General features: G+C 37.3%; 1 protein-coding gene across 3 annotated transcripts in view; it reads left to right on the top strand.

Moving 5' to 3' along the window:
* Nucleotides 1-3,543: 3,543 nt before the first annotated feature.
* The window catches only part of LOC100924694 (protein bicaudal D homolog 2), a 41,696-nt gene continuing 19,047 nt past the window's right edge, over nt 3,544-26,192 (top strand). Inside the window, exons 1-3 of one of the 3 annotated variants that reach the window (XM_023506886.2) lie at nt 3,544-4,022; nt 13,789-14,014; nt 14,533-14,745. In XM_023506886.2, the coding sequence (XP_023362654.1) occupies nt 4,015-4,022; nt 13,789-14,014; nt 14,533-14,745 (447 nt within the window). In that variant the 5' untranslated portion in view covers nt 3,544-4,014. The remainder of the gene's footprint in view (nt 4,023-13,788; nt 14,015-14,532; nt 14,746-26,192) is intronic. The other 2 variants (XM_012553202.3, XM_012553200.3) reach the window with 2 other exon arrangements.

The following is a 26,192-nucleotide window of genomic DNA, read 5'->3' as shown; positions in this document are numbered from 1 at the left end:
AGTGGCATATATGTGGAGAGGATCCATACTATTAAGTAACCTTTAGATTTTTGAGTACATGATAAAGGTGAGACCTTGTCTCCAGAACTTTCTGACTCCAAATCTGGACACTTTATCCACTAAGTCAGCTCTTCTTTTCCCCCTCCTAACCCCTTTTCTTTTTTTTTTTTTCAGATGAAGAAATTTTTTTTATTATAGCTTTTTATTTACAAGATATATGCATGGGTAATTTTTCAGCATTGACAATTGCAAGACCTTTTGTTCCAACTTTTCCCCTTCTTCCCCCCACTCACTCCCCGAGATGGCAGGTAGACATGTTAAATGTGTTGAAGTATAAGTTAAATACAATATATGTATACATGTCCAGACAATTATTTCTCATGACCCCTTTTCACCTAAAACATTTTTACATGACCCCAGGTATATAGGTATATTCAAATACACACACACAAATATAGGCATCTACAAATCAAACATTTACTGAAAATAAACATAATTTCACAACCCCTACATTCAGTTACAAGACCCCATACCATGCCACCCCTCAAGTTTGAATAATACCTTCCTGGTTTTTTCCCATGTCCTTTTGTTCTTGTTAGTATTTTCACCATTGGCCCTTGCTCCAAATCTGCAGTTGGCTAACTTTTTTTTCTTATTAAATAATAGCTTTTTATTTTAAAAATATATGCAAAGATAGTTTTCAATATTCACCCTTGCAAAACCTTGTGTTCCAAAATTTTCTCCTTCCCTTCTCCTCACCCCTCCCCTAGACTGCTAGGGGAGGTCTAGATATCTGGAATGTGCAATTCTTCTACACATATTTCCCCATTTATCATGCTGCACAAGAAAAATCAGATCAGAAAGGAAAAAAATGAGAAAGAAAACAAAAAGCAAGCAAACAACAAAAAAGTGAAAATACTACATCGTGATCCATATTTAGTCCCCACAGTCCTCTTTCTGGATGCAAATGGCTCTATCCATCACAAATCTATTGGAATTGGCCTGAAACAAGTTGGTGAAATTTTACCAAGGATATGTGAGAGTTAGCTGCTACCCTAAATAGAACAAAATATGTACATAGGCATCTATCTTTAGGGCAGCAAAATGATCCTGAAGCAGAGAAGAGTGCCAGGCCTGGAGTTCAAATCTAACCTCAGATGCATCTGAACTGTGTGATCCTGAGCAAGTCACTTCCCCCGTTTGCTTCAGTTTCCTTAATTGTAAAATGAGTTGGAAAAGGAAATGGTAAACCATTCCAGTATCTTTGCCAAGAAAACCCCGAAAGGGATCACAAAGAAGAACAAAAAGCCATGTATTTTAAAGTTTATAAAGTTCTTGATTTATTTTATTTGACATTCACAACAACCCTAGTAAAATAGGTGCTTTTTTTTATTTTATAAAAGAAACCTGGGCTGAGCTTATTGAATTTACTTGTTCAGTGACTCAGCCCAGCATCTGAGGCTGGATTCGAACCCTGGTTTTATTAACTTCAGGACCAGCATAGGATCTTCTACACTAGGATTCCTTTTTTTTTTCTAGTTCATGTACTAAAGCCATTCTTTCTCAAGTCCAAAGCTATTAACTGTTGTCTTGGAAGAAATGGGCCATAGAATGGGTAACTCAACTGCACACCTTTGGCAGTTAAGAGTGTCCATTTTATCCACGTATAGCTCTGTTTTAGGTGTTATAAAATCAGGGGGAGAGAGACTACATGAGAAAGGCTTCTTTGACTCAAGAAGCTCACATGTTAACTTTGCAAGCAATGCTGATGGAAGATTGGGTGAAAGCCCCTATTTTGTTTTCCATCTTATTCCTCCAGAGACATTTTAGTTGGCAGGCAGGTTGGTTTTGGGAAATAAAAATGACTAAGGCTTTTGGGGGAAGAATGGGCAAGTCCTATCTAATCTATCCATTCCTTTAGTAAGGGGAGCAGCTTTGTCTACTTTGGGTAAAATGTCACCCCAGGTCTTGCTCTAAATTGACTATTCCTTGAGTAGTCAGGGTTTAAACACTTCTTTCCTAGTTAATTAGATGCGAACAAGGGTGGGCCCTATTTGTCTCTCTGGAACTTTTATCAAAAATGGGCTTTGTGGAGGCAAAATGAAATGATCATGGTGGGTTTTTTTGTTTCCCAACCCATTTGGGGAATTTCTGGTGTGGAAATTCCACAAATAACAAGGGAAAGAAGAAAATAAACAGTTATTTTAAGTCTTATGTACCAGATACCCCCATGTATCCCATTTGATCCTCACAATAATCCTATGAGGTAGTTGCTATTATAGTCTCCATTTTATTGTTGAAGGAAGGAAGAGGTTAAATGACTTGCCACATTTGAATTTGGGTTTTCCCAATCCCCACTATGATTATGCAGCTGCCTTCAGCAGAAACTTATTTGTATTTCAGTAGTTTTAGAAGCAACCTGACAAAGTGAGTAGAATACTGGACCTGGAGTCTGGAATTCCCGACTTCAAATCCTGCCTCAAATACTCGTTTCCTGAGCTGAAAAGTGAAGAATAGTAATTTAACTTCTTTTAAGGAATCGATGTAAGGATTTGATGAGATAATATATCTTTTACAAATCTTATGCAGAAGTCTGAGCTCCTTTTGTATGCTATCCCCAAAGTCTAGCTCACAGTGGGTACATAATAAGGACTTGTGGGGGGAGTTGATGGCTACACAGCCAACGTTAGAGAACCTCTGGAACTCAGGGCTTGTGGAGTCAGCCCTTTAGCTGTTCCTCACTGTACCAAATGCTTATCCTAAGAGATGTTTACTTGAACAAGTTGGTCCCATTCTCCCTTCCTCCCAACGGCTGTCCACGCCTGCGATGGGGTCAGCCTCCCTATCCTTCTCTGGGGAGCTCGGGGGGGGGGGGTCTCACCCCTGACCCCTAGGGGGTAGGGTATTTCTCCAGCACTTACAGCCAGCAATGCCTCATCCAGGCTTTGGCACACAATACCGCCCTAATCTTTTTCCTCTACATATTATGGTTTCCAGAACAACGTTACGGGGGGAGGGGGCGGTCTCTCCCACTTTTGTGGAGTCCTCTAACTCATCGGCCCTCCTACTCGGTCCTGTACCAATTGGGTCAATTATGTCAGCCCATAATAAAGCTCGTGCCCAAGCGGTCAGAGCCAAGGTTGCGGCTATTCCAAATGCCCCTTCAGCCCCAAGTCGGGGGCTTCGTTCCCTACGTCATGGGCTCGGGCTCGTCCCAAACGGTAGCCACTCGGGGCTGCATCGCACTTCCGCCAGGTTCCGCGTCCCTTTCGCACCCTCGACACCTACCCCGCCCCCTTCCCTATATCGTCGGACCGCCGGAGGCGGGACAAGGCCTCGGAGGCGGGTCCAGACTAAAGAAAATAGGGCCGACACTGCGGATAGACCGTCGCACCAAGCGAAGCACTGCGGCATTGAGGGGAGGGAATTAGATAGGTCAGAGAGAGAATGCGTTTCTAATTGGTTCTTTCGACGGCGGGCCTTGCCAATCAGTTTTCCTGCTCTCCAAGAGGCGCGCTAGGGGGACGGGCGAGAGAAGGGGGCGGGACAAGCGAGCCGGCAAATCGTTATCCTAGCTGTAGCCCGAGGGGACCCTTAGACGCTAGAGGAGTTTCAAACCACCGCGCCGGGCTCAACGGGCTGAGAGAGAGCTTGCCCCGGCCTCAGGAAGTATGCTAGTATATGTAAGTGGGGAGGGGGCAGCAGGCTAGCCATCCCTCCAGGTCCACTCCTCTCTCGAAGGAGCCGGAAGAGTGACGAAAGTGAAGCCGGTCCCCGCAGCCCTGGGTGGAGCTCTGAAGGGGGCGGGAGAAGGGGCGTGGCTCACACCCTAACACCGCGCACGCGCGCCGGCGAAGACCAAAGCTGCGGGTCCACGCGGCTGCGCCGGCTACCTGTGGCCGTCAAGCCCGTCCGCCCACGGCTGTCTGAGCTGCGGGTTGGAAGGCTTGCCCCACCCAGGTAGGAGGAAAAGCAGCTGCGCAACTTATTTTGGTCTGGCGTTCCGAAGCTCTCATGGAAAGGTAAGGTGGAAGATTGGGAAATAAGGGGGGACCTAGATATTTGTTAATTTATTCATAGCCACAACGTCTACCCGCCACCCCACCCAAGATGGGGCGGGTTCATCGCACAGGAGACTCATTTTTCTCACAAAACCTCCCTAACTATGAAAACAACTGGTTTAGATAACGTAGCACATAGTAAGGCTTAAAAAAATGCTTGTTAACTTTTATTTGCCGACAGTCTCCTTTTTCAAAACCCCCTCCCCCCAGCTAATATTCCTTCTCCGATGTAGAGGAAAATGGTTCAAAAGTTGTGATCCTCTGTCATCAGTATAGATAGCAAAATCCTATCGCCTTTAATTTGTAGCTTCTAGTCAGTTAATGAGCATTAAATCCCTACTATGCGCCGAGCTCTGTGCTAATAGCTGGGGAAATAAAAAGAGTCTCGAAGAGAACACAGTCTGGGGGTGGGGGGGAGAGGGGAAGACAAGCAAACAAATATATGCAAATAAGCTATATTTGGGATGAATAGGAGATAATAGGAGAGGAAAGGCACTCGAATTAAGAGGGGTTGGGGAAGGCTTCCAGTAAAAGGTAGAAGCCAGTAGTAGCCAGAACAGGAAAAGAAACCTTTCCAGGAATGGAGGAAGCCATAGAGAATGCGTGGGACCAAGAAATGGAAGGTCTTGCTCCTGGAACAGCTAGAAGGTCAATGTCTCCTGAATATGGAAAAAGGAATAAGGGATAATGTTAGGTAATTGGCTATCGAAAAGGTAGGAGGGGGTTAGGTTATGAGGGCTTTGAATGCCAAACAGAGCATTTTGTATTTGTTCCTGAAGCAGTTGGAAGCTTCTAGAATTTATTGAGTGGAAGTGAGTGATGTTGTCAGACCCGTGCTATAAGAAAATCTTTAGTGGCTAATGGAAGAGGGATTGAAGTGGAGGCAGCAACCACACCAGCAGGCTATTGCAATATATAATGAGGCCCTGCACCAGGGTGGTGGCAGTATCAGAGCATAGAAGAGAGCATGTCAGAGCTGTTGCTAAGGTAAAATCGACAGTCCCTGGCAACAGACTAGATATGGGGTGTAAGGGGGTGATAGTTAGGAGTGGAGGATGACTCCTAGGTTTCAGCTTGAGAGATTGGGAGGGTGCTGTTGCCCTCTAAAGTAATGTGGAAAGGAATAACGGGGATGGGGTGGGGGGGGGAAAGGTAATTATTAATTTTGAATATGTAAAATTCAGTATATTTAAGAATTTAAGATCCACCAGTAATTTGGAAACTAGAGATTCAGAATCAGTGAAAGAAAGGATGAGGGCTGGCTAGGTAGATTTTAAAATCATCATATAGAGATAGCAGTTAAGGGGGGAGTTTTGGGAAAAGATAATTCAAATTTGAACATGTTGAATTTAAGATGTCTTAGTTGAGTTTAGGATATCTACCTGGCATGTAGAATTTCAAGATGGGAGGTCAGCAAAGGGATTAAGACCAGGATATCCAGATTTAGGAATCATCCATGTAGAAATGGTAATTAAGGGTTTAGGCCAGTGGTCCTCAAAGCTTAGTCCAAAAAATTGTTGGGGTCTCTGAAACCCTTGCAGAGGGTCTACAAATTCAAAATCATTTTTTATTTCTAATATAGTAAATAGCTATAAATATAACCCATGTGAACAGAAATTCTTTGAAGAGATCCTCCATAGTTTTTTAACAACATGAAGATACTGAGAACAAAAGTTTGAGAACCATTGGTTTAGGGGAAAAGATAATGATTCATTTTTTAATATGTTGAGTTTAAGATATCTACCTAGCATTTGGAAATTTGAAATTGCAGGTCTGCAGAGGGCTTAGGGCTATCTAGTTAGTTTTGAGATTCATCGGCATAGAGATGGTGATAAAAGGGATATTGATGAACAGTGTTTATCACGATGCCATAATAGGCATTAATTAATTGGTGAAGTAGTACAGAAGGAGAAGAGAAGTGAGTGCAGCACAAAACCCTTGGAGACACCTGTGTTTAGAAGGCATGACCTGCAGAGGATCCAGTAAAGGAGAGGAAAGATCAATCTCATAAGAAGAAGTAAGAGGGGGTGGTGTCCCAAATACCTAGAAAGAAAAGGATATCAAAGAGAAAAGAGTGATCGAGTGTCAAAGGATGTAGAGAATCAAGAAGAATGAAGATTGAGTTAAAGGTCAGTTGAATTGGATTTGGCAGTGAGATTATTTGGTGAGGAGTATCAGTGGAATGATAAAAGTTAGAAGGAATTATGAAGAGTTTGGGAGCAGAGAAAGCGAAGGCATCAGGAGGTTAGCTACAAAGGACAGAAGAGATAGAAAGCATTGATTAAAGGATCAAGTGAGTTTTTTTTCCAGGATGGAAGAGACATGGGCATGTTTGTAGGTAGTAGGAAAGAAGTCAGTAGAGAGGGAAAGATTGAAACAAAGTAAAGAAAATAGAGGTGCCAGGGGGTAATCTGTTGGAGGGGGCAAGATGAACTGGGGTCACTTGAATGAGTAGCCTTGGTAAGAAGTAAGGCCACATCTCTTTTCACATGAGACTGGTGAAAGAGGAGTGAATGGCAGAAAGCATTTGAACTGTAGGAGGTGAAGAAGACTGAGAAAACAAAGTTTGTAGCAAATGGCCTCCATTTTATCTGTAAAATACGAAGCCAAGAGTTCAGCTGGGGGCTAGGGGTGGGGGAGGTGGAAGGGAAGCTGTGGGAGGTTTGTGGAGAGGTGAAAAGGTTTGGAAGAGCTGCTGTGGATTATGGGAGAATTGATGACCTGACTGCTCGCTATTTTATTCTCCTTTGCAGGCTCCCTCTTACCATGTCCTTGTATGCTCTATACTACCTCTCTATAGTGGACCTTCTTTCTTTTCTATTCCCCAGTAACTTCATCAGCTCCTCTGGGTTTTATTTTCTCAAGACAAATGGTTCTCAGGTCTCTTGTCTTCAATCCCACATCTCTAGTTGCCTATTAGTCATTTCCAACTGGATATCTAATAGACATTGTAAACTAAATATATGTAATAAATATGAAATATATACACCATATAAATATATAATATTACATATAAGATGTGTAATACATATAAAACAAAAGAGTATACTATTATTTCTCTAACCCTCTTCTTTACTTAACTTATTTATGTCAAGGACATAACCATTTTTCTAATTTCCCAGATTCAGAACCTCAGTTCCTCAATCGCTCACCTCATATCCTTTCAGTTGCTAAATCCTACCCTTTCTACTTTAACAACATGTTACATCTACCTTCTCACTTCTAACATCCAAGTTCAGACCTTTGTTACTTACCTCTTCTCTGAACAAACTCGGTAACCTCCCAATTACTGTCCCTAACTACAGCCTTTCTCCTCTCCAATCCATCCACTACACAGTTGTCTCACTGATTTTTCCAAAGGGCAAGACTGACTACATCATTCCCCAAATTCTTTTTGATTTTTTTGAATTAAGGTTTTATTGATATGTTTGTTACATCACCACAATTATGCCTCTTTCTTCTCCTTCCCCTCCCCGAGAGCCATTCTGTATGACAAATGATATTTTTTAAGAGAGGGAAAAAAGTCAGCACAATTAACTGATTGGTACATTGAGAAAGTCTGAAAATATGTGCAATGTATGTTATCTGTGGAACTCTCACCTCCACAAAAGGGAAGGTTGTGGGTGTCTTTTCCTATGAATTCTTTTTCTTTTTGATTTTGTTATATTTACCTTTGGTTTTTTGATGTGTCCTTGTTGTTTACATTTATATTTTTATAATTCTTGTGGATATTTTTTCTTGGCTCTGCTTACTGTACCGAAGTTCACAAAACATTTTTCCACTTCCCTTCAGGAGAAGTTTTGTCCTTTCCCCACTCCTACTGCTCTTTCCCTCCCTCCGTGCCCTTCCTCTTTTAGAAGAGATTTGTGGGTTTTCCTCCTTTCTTTATCCTGCTGTTATAAAAATGCAAACTTCTGGATAGATTGTGAGACTCTTTGGGTTCTATATCCATGTTCGTTTCTTTTGTAATAAAATAAAAATAGTTTTCATAAGTTTTGTGCATTCACCATTTACCAATAGACATATGGTCAAAGGATATTCAGTTATCAAAAGAACTGCAAAGTATTTATAACCACATGAAAAAATGCATCAAACTCTCTGCAAATTATTACCCCTATCATTTTTTTTAACAGCACAGTAATATTCCTTGACATTTACGTACCACACTTTGTTTAGCCATCTCCAGTTGATGTGCATGTACTTTTGTTTCCAATTCTTAGCTGTTATAAATATTTTAAGTAAATGGGGATTTTTTTTTCATTTTTGATGACTTTGTTGTTATTTTTCAGTTGTTTTTCTTTGTGACCTCATTTGGGGTTTTCTTGGCAGAATGGTTTCCCATTTCCTTCTCCAGCTCATTTTATGCATGAGCAAATGGAGGCAAACAGAGTTAAGTGATTTGCCCTGGGTTATATATCTGGTGAGTGCCTGAGGCTGGATTTGAACACAAGCAGATAAGTTCCCAATTTTAGGCTTGACTCTCTAACCAATGCAGCTCTACCTAGCTGCCTATGAATTATTCTATTCACCTCCAGATAGAGAGTTGATAGATTCAAGATGCAAAAAGAAATAAGCATTTTTGGACATTACCACAATTCCACCTACAATGTATTAGTGTATATTGCCTTTTTTGTCTTTTTTTTTTTTTTTTTTTTGTCAATTTTTGCAGTGTATGAGATCAAACCTCAGGGTTGTTTTGCTTTGCATTTCTTTTATTATTAGTGATTTGGTGCATTTTTTATGTGGTCATAAATACTTTGCAGTTCTTCTTTTGATAACTGAATATCCTTTGACCATATGTCTATTGGTAAATGGTGAATGCACAAAACTTATGAAAACTATTTTTATTTTATTTATTTTATTACAAAAGAAACGAACATGGATATAGAACCCAAAGAATCTCACAATCTATCCAGAAGTTTGCATTTTTATAACAGCAGGACAAAGAAAGGAGGAAAAACCACACATCTCTTCTAAAAGAGGAAGGGCACGGAGGGAGGGAAAGAGCAGTAGGAGTGGGAAAAGGACAAAACTTCTCCTGAAGGGAAGGCAAGGCAAAAGCCACATCTTTCCCCTTGGAATTGTTAGACTATAAAAATAGAACGATCTGCTTATCTACAAGGGTCCCAGCTGCACAATTAATTTCCCAGTCTGCTGCAGACTTACTGGCACCTGTCTTGACTCCCAGGGACACACAAGGAATCCAGTTTGCAATGCAAACAAAAAATTATGTGAGCTGGAGGGGAGGGGTATGGGGCTTCAGAATTCAGGTCCTCTTGAATACTCTGGGTTCAGTGTTTCTAGAAAATATGGCAACTCAAAAGCAAATTCAGGGAACCCTTTACATTATTCAACCACACATACACACACGTTTATATATCTTACGTAGCAAAATCTTATCAGAGAAATTTGATACAAAGATTTTTTTCTCATTCAATCACTTCTTATCCTATAAAGTAGTATTGTCCATGCAGAAAGAATATGTTTCTTAGCCATACCTGTGAAACTATATGATCTGTTTCTTAACTAATTTTTTTATAGTATCATCTTTCATATTAAGGTCATACCCATTTAGAAGGTATGGTGGAGCAGAGTATATGATACTAATCTAAGCCTCATTTTTGCCAGACAGCTTTCCAGTTTTTCTAACAGTTTTAATCAAATAAGGAATCTTTTTCCTAGGTAATTAATATTCTCCATTCTATCAAGCCCGGGCTTATTGAGTTTTATTATTTCTGATGCTCTCTTGTTTAGTCTGTTTCGTTGATTTATATCTTTTTTTAAAACTAATAACCAGATGAATTTGATGAATACTTTTATAATATAGTCTGAGGTCTGGAAGTGCTATTTCCCTTTTGTCCTTTTCATCATTTGCCTTGGTATTCTAGATCTTTTGTTTTTCCAAATAAATTTTGTTATCATTTTATTAAACATTGCAAAGTATATGCAGGGTAATTTGGTATCGCATTAAAACATTTTCATTTTTGTCATTTTTCATATTTGTCCTTTTTATTATGTTGGCATGGTCTAGCCATGGACAATGAATATTCTCCTACACTGAATATTTTCCCATCTATTTAGGTTGTTCCTTATTTCTTTTAAGAACTTGCAACTGAATCTATATTGGGTTTTTTATGTGTTTTGAGATGTTGATTCCTATATAGTTTATGCATTTTGTAGTTATTTGGAATAAAAAGGTGGAAGAGCTCTTGAGGGAAGACCAGTACTAAAGATGGTCCTAAGGCAGACCCCCACTGGGATAGATAGATATGGATAGAGATATATAGATATATTTATATCTATATATCTATATATATAGATTTGGAGATGGCAAGGGAAAGTAGCAGAGGTCTTCCTCACCACCCTCTTGAAAGTGGACCTGTGTTATGCAGTCTTCATGGGAGATGAGGATTGTAGAAGGGAATAATGATAAAAGTGGGTTGAATTGGTGTTGGTGGGGATGGTAATGTTTATGATTCAGAAAGTGTCCTTTTGTGGTCCTTCTGGAGGATGCCTCTGTTTTGCCCTTAGAATGACCACTTTATGTAAGAAATGCTTATTGTATGACTTAGTATTATGTAGTGGTAAGGGGAATTCCAAAAATGCTTAAAAGGAGTTAACAGCATTTTGATGTTTATTTTTGGGAAGAAAACTTAGGCAATTCATCTACTAAAACTTAGCTTTCTTGCATTGGAAGAAATGGGGTTATTTTCTTTTTTTAAAAAAGCCAATAACCAAAAAACGAAGAACCAAGATGCCTTATGCTGAAAGTCTTAGTGAAGTCTTAAGCTTTAATAACTTTGGAAATAGAAATTCTACAAAATTACCAAAAAAATCATTTGAAAGTTTAATATTTTAAATTAATAAAAGGATCCCCTCTGCCCAAAATTTAATATTTGGATGAAAAAAATTAAAGGACTGATTCAGTTCATGACCAGCCTAGATCCAGGAGATATTGAGTCATGCTTTAATAATTTCAGAAGTATGAATGCCACAGACTCAGGAAAAAAATTTGAAAGATTAATTGTTTAAATGTTGATCTTTCTCAATAAAATTCAACATAATCACCATCTTGTGTAATGCTTTGCTCTAGATGATTTTTGTATTTTAACTGCTATTCACTGACAAAAAGGATTGCATTTGTAATTCTAGACTTAGTCATCCAAAGAACAAGTTTTGATGCACACCAACAATTTTGACATGATCCTGGCCACACAGGAAAAAATTTAATAGGGATAAATAAGAAGGCCAAACAAAATGGCTTTCTCTATAGATCCACTGGACTGAGATGCTATCATTCAAAAGGTGTCACTCACACAATGCATAATGACAAGGTGCTCTGTCTTGTTGGAAAATATTGTTAAATAGATGTAGCTTCTACAGTTTGAGAAAGAAAAAATTTGGAAATGTTGCTAAGTAAGATCCACTGTTGACTTTCCCCCAAAAAAGGGGAGGGGGCAAGGATTATAAATAGTGCACCAAACATGAACTCAGGGGCTTTCTTTTTTGTTATCAGATTCCTTAGGACTTTCTGGGCCCCAAATATGGCAGTTGTGATGGTTAACTTTGCCACTTATGTGGAAAACTGCTTCATCAGACAGTCACTTCATCACATCTGCCATTGGAATTTTTCCATTTTTGATGTCATCAGTTGACCGAAGTCTAAACTTGCCTAGAAATCCTTCTCCCAAGAGTATTTGAACAGCTGTGACATAGGCTATTGGAATTATGTGCATCGCTGTCATTTCAACAAACATATAATGAACTGATTTTGTAGAAATACCCTTTCAGTTTCAGCCACAGTCTTTTCATATGCTTGATATCTCTTGGATCTAGGCTTCTCCTGAATTCAACCAATTTTCATTCAATTATTAAATTTCCATAGGAAACCTCTTTTTTTATAATGCAAAACGAAATTTCTCCTATTTTTCAACTAATCAAACAACACAGTTGACTTTTCTTCATTGTCCTCTTTAGAAGAACTGAAGTAAAAATTTAATTTAATTTTAATAATAAATTCATTGATTCAAAATTCTCAAAGTTAAATTTTAAATAAAATTAAATAATTAAAATTTCAAATGATTAAAAATATTTTTTATATCATTCTGAAGTTATTAAAACGTAAAACTGCACTAGGTGGCGCATAGTGCAGGGCCTGGAATCAGGAAGACTCTTTTTTCAGAGTTCAAATCTGGACTCAGACCATTAGCTGTGTGACCCTGTCACTTAAGTTACTTAATCTTGTTGGCCTCAGTTTCCTTAATTGTAAAATGAGTTAGAGAAGGAAATAGAAAACCATTCCAGTATTTTTGCCAAGAAAACCCCAAATGGGTTCATGAAAAGTCAAATATGATTGAAAAATGACTGAACAACAAAATTGCACTAAGACACTTGGGACACCCACCACTTGTATTCAGTTTGTACCCACATATTATTTTTAAAATAATTCCTTTTATTAGCTTAAATATTTCCTTTTATTAGTTTAAAACATGGATGATTGAAAAGTTTTTTATCTTAAATTTTAAAAAATTTAATTTAAAATCTTAAATTGCTTTCTCATTTTTGTCCATCAACATTTATTTATTTATTTTTTAATTGTGAAATGCTTTGGTGATATTATTAGCTATAGCAGAGGAAGTTAGGTGAATTCACATTAACAAAAAGAATCATGCCAGTTAAGTAAATAGTCTTTATAAACAATTATCTTACAAATAATTTTCTTTTAGTTTATCTAACATCAAATAAAGCTATATTGAATTATAAGGTATTACTAATTATAATGTGATAATATATATACATTTTCGGTGATATAAAAATAAGTCTGTGATCCTCAGATTTGATGTATAACATCTTTCAACCTTGATTATCACAGAGCTAACATTACAATAGTCAGAACTTATTTTGGAAATTTTACAAAGATAGACATAAGGGAATGGCATTTTTTTTTATGCAGAAATGAGATTTTTCTTTTCTTGCTTATATCAGACAACTACATAATGAGCAAATTTGCTTGCAAATATAAAATTACATATTTCCAAGAAACATCTAGAAAATGATATACATCCACATTCTAGTAGTAGTTTTCAAAAAAAAAAAAAAAACATTCCAAGATACAAACATAAATCCCAATACTTTTTTCTTTTCTTATTTTTTTTTACATGACCAAACTTTTTGCTGTACAAAAAGAATCAGACTCTGAAATATTGTACAATTAGCTCATCAACATTTATTAAGGCCTTTATATTATGGCACTGGTTTCTTCCCCCTTGAGCTAGCGGCCCCCTGCCTCACTGCAATTCAGTGACCCATTATGGAATGAATGAGAAACATTTCGTTTTCTTGTGATATCTGCTTATGAATCAAGATCCTCCATTTTGTCATTTTCCTATCCCTCTCCCCCTGTTTATTCATTTTTTTAAATAAAGGAATAGTGGAGATATTCTAAGTGACTAGCTTTGTCCCTTGAACTCTACATATTTTCTGGGTTCTTTTTATGAATCCTTACCCCCAGCCTTTTTTTTTTTTTTAAGTTTTTAAGTTTAAGGTTTTTTTAAGTAACTACTATCATTAGAATGTACCTTGTCCTCTGCACTCTTCCCACCCCATGCCAAACTGTATGTTTAGGTTTTCCCTATGAATCCTGCATTTGTTTAACTGTGTGCTCGATAAATCTCCTTAAGGGCTTCTCCTGTGACAAGGTACTGATTTCTTGGCTTCTACTTGGCAGGCAGCGGCCCAGCTTATCCCCAATGGAACAGGAAAGGATCTTGGCACTTCTGAGAGCAGAAGTGGAACGGTTATCCGGCGAGCTGCAGGAGACAACCCAGGAGAAAGTCCAGGCTGCAACATATGGCCTGGCAGTGCTCGAGGAAAATGCCGACTTGAAACAGAAATATGGGGACTTGGAAACAGAGCTAGAGTCCCATAGGCTGGAACTGCATCAACTGAAACAGGTAAACAGGAAACATCTACTCTGAGCCATTAGTGGCCCAGGAGAGGGTAGGAAGTACCTTACAAGACTATCTCTCTCTCTCTGCTTCTTTTCTGTGTCTGGCTTCCTTTGTATAAAAAAATTAAAAACAGATCCCAAATCAAACTTTCTTTAGTTAATCACTTTGCTTAATTCATTCTCTTTGTTGGATTCTTTTAATATATTTAATTTATATGTGGAGGTGTTTTTTGAGGGAGGGAATGGTTAAAATTTTTATTTTATCAACTAATTTGTAAGCTAGCTGCACTTTAAATAGTGCTCAGTTTTTAGCTCTTACTATTCTTGTCTCTTTTAATGTAAGACATGTCATAGGTATGCAATAACTACTTACTGATTTGTCATTGGAAAAAGTAGTTATTTGAGAAGACACATCCCTTTGAGTTATGATTTAATATTCTTATACTACATAGTGCAGTACTTTAGTTGTAAATCTCATCTTTAGTCTGTTTTCAAAATGGCTGTCTTCTTTGTCCATTGTAGGCATTAGCAGAATGTCATAGCAACCATAAGCGGGCCACATATGATGGAGAGAACAGAGAAGAATGCTTACTGCTAGAAACCGCTTCCAAGGAGGCAAAGCTGATGGAGAGAATTGAAGAGTTGCAGAATGACATTAAACAAATGAGATTTCTTGTGACTAATACATCCGCAGAAAATGATCGCCTTTCTTCCATAATCCAGGAGCTGAGAAAGGTGTGTGTCTGTATGTCTCTTGCTTCCCTGGGTGTATGGGCACCACTTTCAACTTGTGTGGGGGATAGCTTATGCAATTCCAACACGTTTCCATTGAGTGTTCCTGTTATGAAATACTTTGCTTGCTTAGTCAGTAACCTTAAGTTACCCAGATACTAAACAAAAAAATGGAAAGAAAGTACAGAAGGGTCTGAGAGTAGCCAAAATAGATGTCACTTAGGTCATGTCCTAAAACATGTATACTTTATATACATGAAGAGGCACTCTTGTCTAGTGATGGTAATTTGAAACAAAATATTAGCAACTTTATAAGAGCAGAGAGGAGATTTAATCAAGAAGCAAATGAATGTGTAAATTACAATGGCCTTTGAGTGTATCCAACATCACAGCCTGGATTGGTGCTTAAGGAAAGAACCAAGACCTTGGGAGTCTGGAGAGGCCTGACCTTTAATTCTGGCTCTGCCACCTTTGAACTGTGTGATTTTGGCCAAGCCACTTAAGTCCTCTATATCTCAGTTAACTTTTAGAGAGGGGTAACTGTGCCTCCTTATGAGGGTGTCATAAAGACAATCCATAGAGCTTTATCAAATACCATATAAAAGAGTTATTCTTAAGAAAAAGTTCTATTTGAAATATTGTTTGCACACAAATCCTCTGCTGACTTAATTTTAGAATTAAGTTTTAGATTTGCATTGAAATGATAGAAATAGGAGATCAGTAAAGATGGCAGCACAAGGAGAAACACATAGCTCGCTCTCTCCCACGATTATTCCAACAAGGTTAAGGAAGTACTTTTAGCACCACACTACAGAAAGGCCAATTTTTTTTTCAGCACAGAGAGATAGCCAGAGGCCTTTGGGAACTGGAGAGATAGTCCAGTTGGCAAGGTCCTCACAGAACCTTCTTTTAAATGGAATGAGGTTGGGCCCTGAAGCTGTATCAGTATGACCACAGCAGTGTTGAGGAAAGGTGGAGACTAGGTCCTAAATCTGTGTACCAAGACAAGGAGTGTGGATCGGGGGGAGCTTCTAGCTCTGTTTCTCTGACCCTAGAACAAGATTATGATTTAGTTCATAGGCCTGCAGCTGAGTATTCAAAATGGTGAACAGAGAGAGCAGGGACAAGACTGCAGTTGTATTGCTCAGAATTTGTACATTCTTCCATCTACTTGATGAGCTGTGGTTAGCAGCTGTCTACTGGAATTTCAACCAGAGGCAAGCCTTAAGTTATGCTGCTCAGAGGAGAATATGTGGGGAGAACTGAAAGTTGGCAATTCCCTGGTATGAGCTGATTTTAGCATCCTTGATAAATACAGCATTCAGTACCTGGAGAAGCAGTTTCAGGACCTCACAGAGTACAGTTTGGGTTCAATGTAAGACGTGTTATAGGTATGCATGTAGAGCATGGCTTTACACAAAATCCCAATTCAGGAAGTAAGTTTGCAATGAGTAAACAAACAAAAACTCACTCTAAAGAGCCGTTATGGAGCCAGAGCCACTCAAGACACCAACTCACAACAAGAGAAGAACACCACAACATATGTAAGCCAAAGCCTCAAAGAAAAATTCAGCTTTGCCCCCAACTAAGCAATAAAATAATAATTTTGAAAATTAAAAAATAGATGAATAAAATTGAAAGCAAAATGATCATCGAGTTAATAAATAAACTTGAAGCTGTTTTTTTAAAGCTAATAAAATAAAGAACTAATCTGATTTTTTTCAAAAAGGGAAAAATCAAATAATTGGTATAAAAATGAAAAACATAGGTAAATGGTTAAAAAATAGGATCAAACAGTTTTCAGAGGAGGAAATCCAAGATAACACCAACCATATGAAAAAAATGGTTCAAATCATTAATAAAACTAGAGAAATTCAAATTAAAGCAATCTGAGGTTCCACTTCACACTCCAGATGGGCAACGATGACAAAAAGGTAAAGGACAAATATTGAAAGAACTGAAGGAAAACAGGTACACTTGTGCATTGTTGGTAAGATTCCCAACTGTTCCAGCCAGTCTGGAAAGCAATCTGTGCCATGTTCCAAAAGTCACTTTAAATGATGCTTACCCTTTGACCTAGTTATATAGTTTATACCCCAAAGAGATCAAAGAAAGAGGAAAAAGATCCATATGTAAAAAGAAAAACAAAAAAAAAACTTAGGAAAGCTTATTTCAAAGTAGTCAAAAATTGGAATCAAAAGGGGTATCTATTGGGATATGGATAAACAAATTATAGTATATGAATGTAATGAAACTGTGCCATATGAAATGATAAAGTGGACATTTCAGAGGAAACTGAGAAGACCTCTGAACTGATACAGGGTGTAGCAGATCTAGAACAATTTATGCATTGACAACATTATAAAAAATAAAACAACTTCAAAGGACTTTAAGTCTCTGATCAATACAAAGATAAGGCATGGGTCCAGAAGCCTGAAGGTAAATCATGCCACCTACCTGCTACCAAGGAGGTGATGGAGTTAAAGAGATGAATGAGATGTTTTTAGACATGGCCAGTGTGGGCACTTGTTTTGCTGGACTATGCATATTTGTTTTAATTTTCTTTTTTCTTTTTTATTGATGATCTTGAAGAAAGAAAATGGAGGGGAAAAGAAGTATACTAGGAAGGCAGGGTAGGAGAATTTACTATCTCACATGATCAGGGCACATAATTATAAAAATGAAGAAGCTGGGGAGGGAAGAAGTGAATATTACTTAAATTTCATTTTCAATTTGAAGATGGTAAAATGAACATGCGCGTGCACACACACACACACACACACACACACAGAATTTGGTATAGAAGTACATTTAAGACCGAGTAAGGTTGACCACTCCTGTAATCCCTGCTAACTAGGGAGGCTGAAGCTAGTGGATCACTTGAGCTCAAGAATTTTGAGCTGTGGTGGAGCTAAAGCCAATCTGATGTCTGCAATAATCTCAATACCAACATGGTGAGTCCCAGGGAGTGGAGGGCTACTGGGCTGCCTAAGGAGGAGCAAACCAGCAGAAAACTTCTATGCCAACCAGTAGTAGTATTGGGTCTGTGAGTAGCCGCTGTACTTTCTGCCTGGTGAGAGGGAAGCCTAATCTTAAAACAAACACACAAACATTTATGTAAGTAAATAGGGAACAAATGAGAGTAAGATTGGGGTGGGAATAAGGTTGTGGATGGACTACGATATGAATTAGTCAATAGAAAACAAACTTTAGATCCAGTATCATTGAGGGGGAGGGGGTTTCAAAAGGCAAAAGGAAAAAAATGTAAAAACTTGTGATGGTGTTTAGACAAAGGGCAGAAGATTACATCAAGCCAAGGTCACTAGTCCTGAGTGTGCCTTCTCTCTCACCACCTTCTTTGTAAAAATAATTCAGTATGGTGGACTGAGCTGATATTTTTTATGACTTTTCTGCCTAAATTAATCTACTTTTTCAATGCCATTCCAGTGAAACTACAAAGAATTAGTTTATTAAGCTAGAAAAAGTGATAAAATTCATTTGAAAGAACAGAAGGTCAAGAATATTAAAGGAATTAATGGGAAAAAAAATAAATAAAGGAAGTCTAGCAGTACCAGATCTTAAACTATTGTAAAGTGATAATAATCAAAACTATCTGGTACTGGTTAAAAAGTAGAATGATGGCTCAGTAGAATAGAGCAAATATATATATTACACAGTAATAAATGATTATAGTAATCTTGTGTTTGATAAACAGAATGGTATATGCTTTTGGGAAAAGAATTCAGTATTTGGTAAAAATTTCTGGGAAAATTGGAAAGAAATCTGGCAGAACCAGCTAGAGATCAATATCTTAAACTGTTTACCAAAATAAGGTAAAAATGAATACATGCCCTAGACATAAAGGGAGATAAATAAGTAAATTAGAGGAGCAAGAAACACTTTAGCTATCAGATTTATGAGGAAGAAGAATTTATGAATAAACGAGAGAGAACATTATGAGATACAAAACTGGGAAAATATTTTTGTAACTTTTTTTTTGGATAAAGGCCTCATATCTCAAACATATAGAGAACTGAGTCAAATTTCTAAGAAGGAGTCATTCTTCATTTGCTAAATGGTCAAAAGAATATAAAAAAGCAGTTTTTGGAAAATGAAATCAAAGACATATATAGTCATATAAAAATGATCTAAATCATTTGATTAGAGAAATGCTAGCCAAAACAACTCTGAGGTATCATTCTACACCTATCAAGTTGGTTAAACTGACAGAAGGGGAAAATAACAAATGTTGGAGATGTGGAAAAGTTGGAACATATATGCTGTTGGTGGAATTGTGAACTGATCCAGTCATTTTGGAGAGCATTTGGGAAGTATGCCCAAAGAATTATAAAACTGTATACTCTTTCTAGACTCAAAAGTACTACTATTACATCTGTTTTCCAAGATGATCAGGGGAAAAGGAAAAGAATCTCTATGTTCAATAATATTTATAGCAACTTTCTTTCTGGTGCCAAAGAGTTGAAAATTGAGAGGATGTCCTTAAATTGGGGAATGGCTAATAAGTTGTGGCATATGATGTTAATGGGATACAACTATGCTGTAAGAAATAACAAGCAGGTTGGTGTTAGAAAATCATAAAAACTCTTGCATGAAATAATGAAAAGTGAAATAAGCAGAACCAAGAGAACATTATATTGCAGTAACAGCAATATTGTTTGAAGAATAACTGAATGATTAAGCTGTTCTGAGTAATGATCAATCATTCAAATCAACTATGAAGGACTTATGATGGAAAATGCTATCCACCTCCAGAGAAAGAACTGATATATGGAAGTATGTATTTTATGGTTCCACACCTCCCTCCCCCCCCCTTTCTCTCTTTTCTTTCTCTCTTTTCTTTCTTTCTCTCTCTCTCTCTCTCTCTCTCTCTCTCTCTCTCTCTCTTTTCTATCCCTTTCTCTCGCTATCCCTCCCTGTCTCTATATGTACTGTTCGTCTTTTCTATTGTAGGGTTGGGAGGGAGAGGAAAACAATTCAGAACTCTAAATGTAATAAAAAATTTAAAAGAAAAAAAACTTCAAGAGAATAGGATGGAGGAAAATATGCTATATAACTGTGAGCAGAGTAATTCATCTCTAAAACAGAAAAGTAGAAGAATGGATTAGAAAGCAAAATCTGCACTTGAAACATTCACACTGACTTAAAATAAGAGGCTGGAATAAACTATTATGCTTCACCTAAACAAACAAGCAAAAATCGGGTATAGCTATCATGATGTTAGGTAGGACAACAGCAAAAATAGACAAGATTGAAAGAGAACAGAAAACAATATTATGTTCAAAGTACATTGGTGATGAACAAATCACAGCATTTAACATATGCACCAAATGGTACAGCATCTAAACACTTCAAAGAAGAAATAAACAAGTTACAGGGAGCAATAGTAAAAGCACAATAGTTGAAGATAATTTCTTTTTTTCTTATAGCTTTTTATTTACAAGTTATATGCATGGGTAATTTTACATCATTGACAATTGCCAGACCTTTTGTTCCAGTTTTTCCCTTCCTTCCTCCCATCCCCTCCCCCCCAATGGCAGGTTGACCAATACATGTTAAATGTTAAAGTATAAATTAAATACAGTGTAAGTATACATGTCCTAACAGTTATTTGGCTGTACAAAAAAAATCAGACTTTGAAATAGTGTACTATTAGCCTGTGAAGGAAATCAAAAATGCAGGCGGACAAAAATAGAGGGATTGGGAATTCTATGTAATGGTTCTTAGTCATCTCCCAGAGTTCTTTCACTGGGTGTAGCTGGTTCAATTCATTAATGCTCTATTGGAACTGATTTGGTTCATCTCGTTGCTGGAGATGACCACGTCCATCAGAATTGATCTTGATCATATAGTATTGTTGTTGAAGTATATAATGAGAAGATAATTTCTTTAGAGAAAATGACAACAATTCAGCAACATACCACTAATTTTGTGATGTAATTAAAACAGTCTTTAGTGGAACTTTTCACTCTCTAAACTTTCATTGACAAAAAAAATAGATCAAAATTAGGGGGAAAAACATATGAAAATTGGAATTTCAAAAATCCCATCCAAGAAGTGAGATTTTTTTTGGGGGGGGTAGGGATTATTGGGAGGGAACAGGATACCACTAGATAATCAGGGGAAAAAAGAGTAAAACTAGATTGCCAACATCAAGTTGAACTAGAAATTGAATCCCTGAAGAAAAATGCCAGTACTGCATAGATGTACAAGTGAATTCTATCAGACATTAAAAGAATAAGTAGTTCCAACATTATGTAAATTGTTTGCAAAAAAAGTTAACAATGCTAAATTTCTTCTAGGATACAAGTATCTTAATATCTAAATTAGGAGAACAAAAAGAGAAAAGGGAAAACTGTAGACAAATACCTCTAATGATTATTGACACAAAAATTTTTAATTAAAATATTAGCAAAGAGACTATAGGAGCTATCAAATAGATTGTACAGTATGACCAAGTTAGATTTATGCCCAGAATGTAAGAGTTGGTTCACAATTAGCAAAAAGAATACTAAAAATTACAAGATGCAAAAAAAAAAAAGCTTTTGACAAAATATACCTTTTTTTTTTTAGACAAAAAACTGACAACCAATCTATTTAACATGTATAGGACTGCTTGCCATCTATGGGGAGAGGGCGAAGGGAGGGAGGGGAAAAATTGGAACAGAAGTGAGTGCAAGGGATAATGTTGTAAAAAATTACCCTGGCATAGGTTCTGTCAATAAAAAGTTATTTAATAAAAAAAAAAAAACTGACAACCAACAAAATTGAACAAAACTAACACATCACTAACAAGCACAGAAATGAATGAATCTTTCCTTAATGTGTTAAATACTACGTATCTAAAGCCAAGAGCCAGAAAACTTAGAGATCTTTTCTTTAAGGTCAGGGGTAAAGCTAAAATGGGCATTACCAATACTACTAATTGATATAGTACTAGAAATACTAGCAATAACAAGACATGAAAATAAATTGAAGAAATAAGCATAAACAGGGAAGAGACAAAATGATTTGCTCTTTGCAGATGATATGGTATATTTAAGATCAACTTGAGTCAATTGTAGATGGAATCAATTAAAATTAATTGAAACAATTCAACAAATTTGCAGTATCCAAAATCCATAAAAATTATCAGCATTTTAAAAAATTTTACCAATAAATTCTGTTCTGAATAATTATAGATTATATAAAATATTTGGGAGTCTAACAATATGTACTTAGGAACTATATGAATATAACTATAAACAATTGAAATAGATCTAAGTAATTAGAGAAATACTCATGCTTTATGCCATGCCAATATGATAACAGTGACAATACTACTTAATTTACTTCTTCAGTGCCATAACTAAGAGATGGCCTATACACCCAAAACGATCAAAGAAAGTAAAAAGAAAAACCCTCCAAAATACAAAAATAAAGCACCTCCTTTTATTTATAAAAACAAAGGGAATGTTCATTACTTGAGAAATGGATGAATACATTATGGTATATTTCATTTGAAATATTATTTGGGCATAATAAATGCTAAAGGGGATGGTTTTGGAGAAACCTAAGCTAAGATGACATGCAAAGTGAAGTAAGCGGAACTAGGAGAACAATTTCTGTACTTAAAGAACATTATAAAGATAATTTTGAGATTTAAGAACTTTGATCAATTAAATGATCAACTATGATTTTGGATATGACTCATGCTAATCACCCTCTGAAAGAGAGATGATAGACCCAAGATGCAAAATGAAACAGGTTTTTGGATATGGCCAGTGTAGGGATTGGTTTTGCCTGACTCAATATTTGCTGCAATTTTTTTTGGTAAGGTAGGGATAGGAATCTCCTCCCCTGTCCCCCAACAAAATTGTACAAAAGGAAGTTTTGAAGGAATCCTAGACAAGTAACTGCTTTGAAGGCTATATGTTGAATTCGTTATATTTTTAGAAAAATGAGTTTTATGTAAAAGATTCTCTAGTTGATGTATAATATTCCATAATATATTTGAAAATGCTCATTTTATTTGATGATTGTAAAGTTCAGAATAAAAGCAAAATAGAATAAAATGATATCTGATTAGATTTTAAAGGCCCTTTTTAGCTCTAAAAAAAGATAAAAATGAAAATAGGCTTGGTTAAGCAAATTCTCTAGAGAAGAGACTATATTTCAGGTATATGGAATTTCCAATATTAGTGGATAAATTAATGGTATTTTATAAAATATTTTTGATTAGGACATTGGGAATGGGAGTGTTGTTATAACTGAACTCCTCTCTAGCCTTTTCTACCAACAAGTCTGTCACAACTTTTGTCATCTGGGAATGATACAAACCCTCTGAGGATTTATATCCTTTTAGAAACGTTGCTTTTACTTTATCCAGGTGATAAGATCGTCTGTTTAGCTTGGATGAGCTTTGTTCCCTACCATAATGCTTATCACCACTCACTTTCAGGTTCATGATCTTTTTTTAAAAAATTAAAAATTTTAAACTTGATCACCAAAAAAAGAGAAGATTTCTATATATACAGTGGAGCACAAAAAGGATTGTATATGAAATTGTGGGTCTCAGTTTTGTACTGTTTAAAAAAACCCACAACTATAAAATGAATTCAGTTAGGTGGTGCTGCAGTTGATAGAATGTCAGACCTGGAGTCAGAAAGACTCATCTTTGTGAGTTTAAATCTAGCCTCAGAAACTTACTGTCCATGTGACCCTGGGCAAGTCATTTTACCCTGTTTTCCTCATTTCTTCAACTGTAACATGAGCTAGAGAAGGAAACAGCATACCAGTCCAGTATCTTTGCCAAGAAAACCCCAAATGGGGGTTACAGGGAGATAGATATGACTGAAAAATGACCCCCAAAAATGTTACTTTCAAAACTGTCCTTGTGCTTCCTCCTGCTATTCCTTCTGTTCCCTGCACTTTTAAAATATCTCAGTGGCACTCTATGTTATGTTTTTGGTGTTTCTGTTCCCAATTCCATTCCCCCTTTCCCACCACTACTCTCCCAATTAAGAATAGGAAAAAAACCCTTATAATAAATGATAATCAAGTAAAACATGGTAATATGCCCTTTGGAAAATTGTTGATCATTGTACTAATCAAGTCTTTCATAGTTTTTTTTTTACAATATTGTTGTCTATATATAAATTATTTTTCTAGCTTCCCACACTTCACTTTACATTAGTTCCTAATTCCTAGGGTTCTCTGAAATTACCTCATAATTTCTTGTGGTACGATATCAAGTAATTAATAAGCATTTATTAAGTACTTACTATTGTCAGGTATTGTGCTAAGCACTGAGGATATTAAAAAAAAAGCAAAGACAATCTTTGCCCTCAAGGAACTTACAATTGGGCAAAAGAAATACTGAATGGGATGGAAGTAGGAACTGACATTTTTTTTCAGGATGGGGTATGTTTGTAGGCAGTAGGGAGCCATTAGAGAGGGAGCAATTGAAAATAAAGGGAGAGTGGGAATGGCACAAGGGGCAGTGTGTTGGAGGTAGAGCAGGTAAAGGGTTGAGACTTGGTAAAGAGTAATGCCATACCTCCTCATGTGTCACTGGGAAGAAGAAGAAATGTCAGAAGGCATTTCAGTGATGGAGATGAGGAAGAGGGGAAAAGAGGGAGCTCATTGGTGATTGGTTTCAATTTTTTTTGGTAAAAGATGAGGCAAGGCTCTCAGTTGAGAGTGTAGGGAAGGAGGACCCATGGAATGTTTGTAGGGCGATGAAAAGTTTTGGAAGAGTTTCTGTGGAGAGTGGAAAAAATAAATTGTTAAGGAAGTATAGTAGGATTACTTAGCAGCAATGAGAGCCTAGTTAAAGTTGTGTAACATAAATTTATAGTGGACCCAATCAGAACACTTCCATGATTTTCTCTACCTTCATTTTTAACAGCACATGTGTAGGTGTAAAGGTAGTTAATGGTTGGGAGTGATCCAAGGCTGAAGATGGTTAAGTGTGATTGAGTATAAGATAAGAGGGCTAAGAATTCAAGAAAGGAGGACAGTGTAGAGTTGAATTGTTTCACCAAAGGGTTGAGATGAGAACAGGAGAAAGTGGCTAGTGCAGGGGAGATGGCCTGGGAAAGGATGGAAGGGTTAGGAAATTGGAGGTCACAGTGCCTCCAGTACTGTAGGGTTTAATAAGGCAAAGGGAGAGGTGGAAAGCCAAAAGATAAAGGGATTCCGAAATTCCTGAACATGGAAGGGGAACATTTGATGGCCAGAACTAAAGTATGACTGTCTTTGTGTGTATTTGAGGTGGGGTAGAGCAGTAGTTCACTTCATGGGAGGTGAATAGATTTAAGAAGTGGGTGGATTGGGGTGTTTTAGGGAGAATCAGTATGTATATTCAAGTTCCCTAGTATGAGGGCATATGTTGTAGAAGAGAAAGACGTTGTGATCCAGCTACCAAACTAATTGAGAAAGGAAGGGAATGACCTGGGGATATGTAGGCAACAGCTACCGGGATTTTGATTGGGTGCTAGATAAGAGTTTTATGGATGAGGAAACTGAAGCGATGACTTGCCACGAGTGACACAATTAATACGTGTTTGAGGCCTGACTTGAACTTGGAGAGATGAGTCTTTCTGATTCCAAGCCTAGCACTCCTGTCCATTATATCACCTAGCCACCATTAAATGAGCTGGAGAAAGAAATGTAAACTCCAGTATCTTTGGGATAGCTACGTGGCACAATGGAAAAAGAAGTGGAGGAGGAAGAGGAAGGAAAAAGGAAAAATAAATAATAATATCCAAGGGGTAACTACTATTACTTAGATTGTTATTCATCCTTCATTCTCGAAGAGGACCAATGACATCAGGAGAGTGATCTCTTGACTTGAAAGTGTATTGGATATAAGTGAGTGATAGCTGTACAAAGTCATCAGCCTTCCCCTTTCTTCCAGAGTCATGGAGAGTCCAGTGGCAAGACAAATCAAGATGCCTGGCGATGGCCCTGGCTTTGTTTCTCACTATGCTTTTGGGTGGGGGTGGTCAACCCTACTGTATTTTGATCTGAATTATTTGGGTTCTTGTACTAAAATCCAGGGTTAGGTCCCTGGATCTCTGAGGTTCAGAGTGAATCTCTGGGGCTCTGAATAGCATTTCAGGGCAGATGGCTAGAGACTTCAGAACTCCTTAGTTGTGAATATACTTGTGTGAATACTGGCTGCTGTGATTAATGTTTCTTGCCTCTCTTGGTTGTTTCTAAAGAGCCTTTCACTTTTGCTGTTTGCCCTTGCAGATTACGGTACCTGGTTAAGTTGGGAGATGCCTCCTTTGATTTCCTATGCTGGCTCTAGCTTTGCTCGAAGGGTCCTATTTCTTATTGCTGTGGGCTACTAATGTAATTCTGGGGTGGATGAAGTTGCTTGCTGCAGTTCCCTCATTGGATCGTTGTTTTAAACTTTGAGGTATTTGCTGGAATCAATGTGGCAG

Source organism: Sarcophilus harrisii, chromosome X (genome assembly GCF_902635505.1).
Source record: "Sarcophilus harrisii chromosome X, mSarHar1.11, whole genome shotgun sequence".
Taxonomy (NCBI): domain Eukaryota; kingdom Metazoa; phylum Chordata; class Mammalia; order Dasyuromorphia; family Dasyuridae; genus Sarcophilus; species Sarcophilus harrisii.
This window is presented reverse-complemented; position numbering and strand designations above follow the sequence as displayed.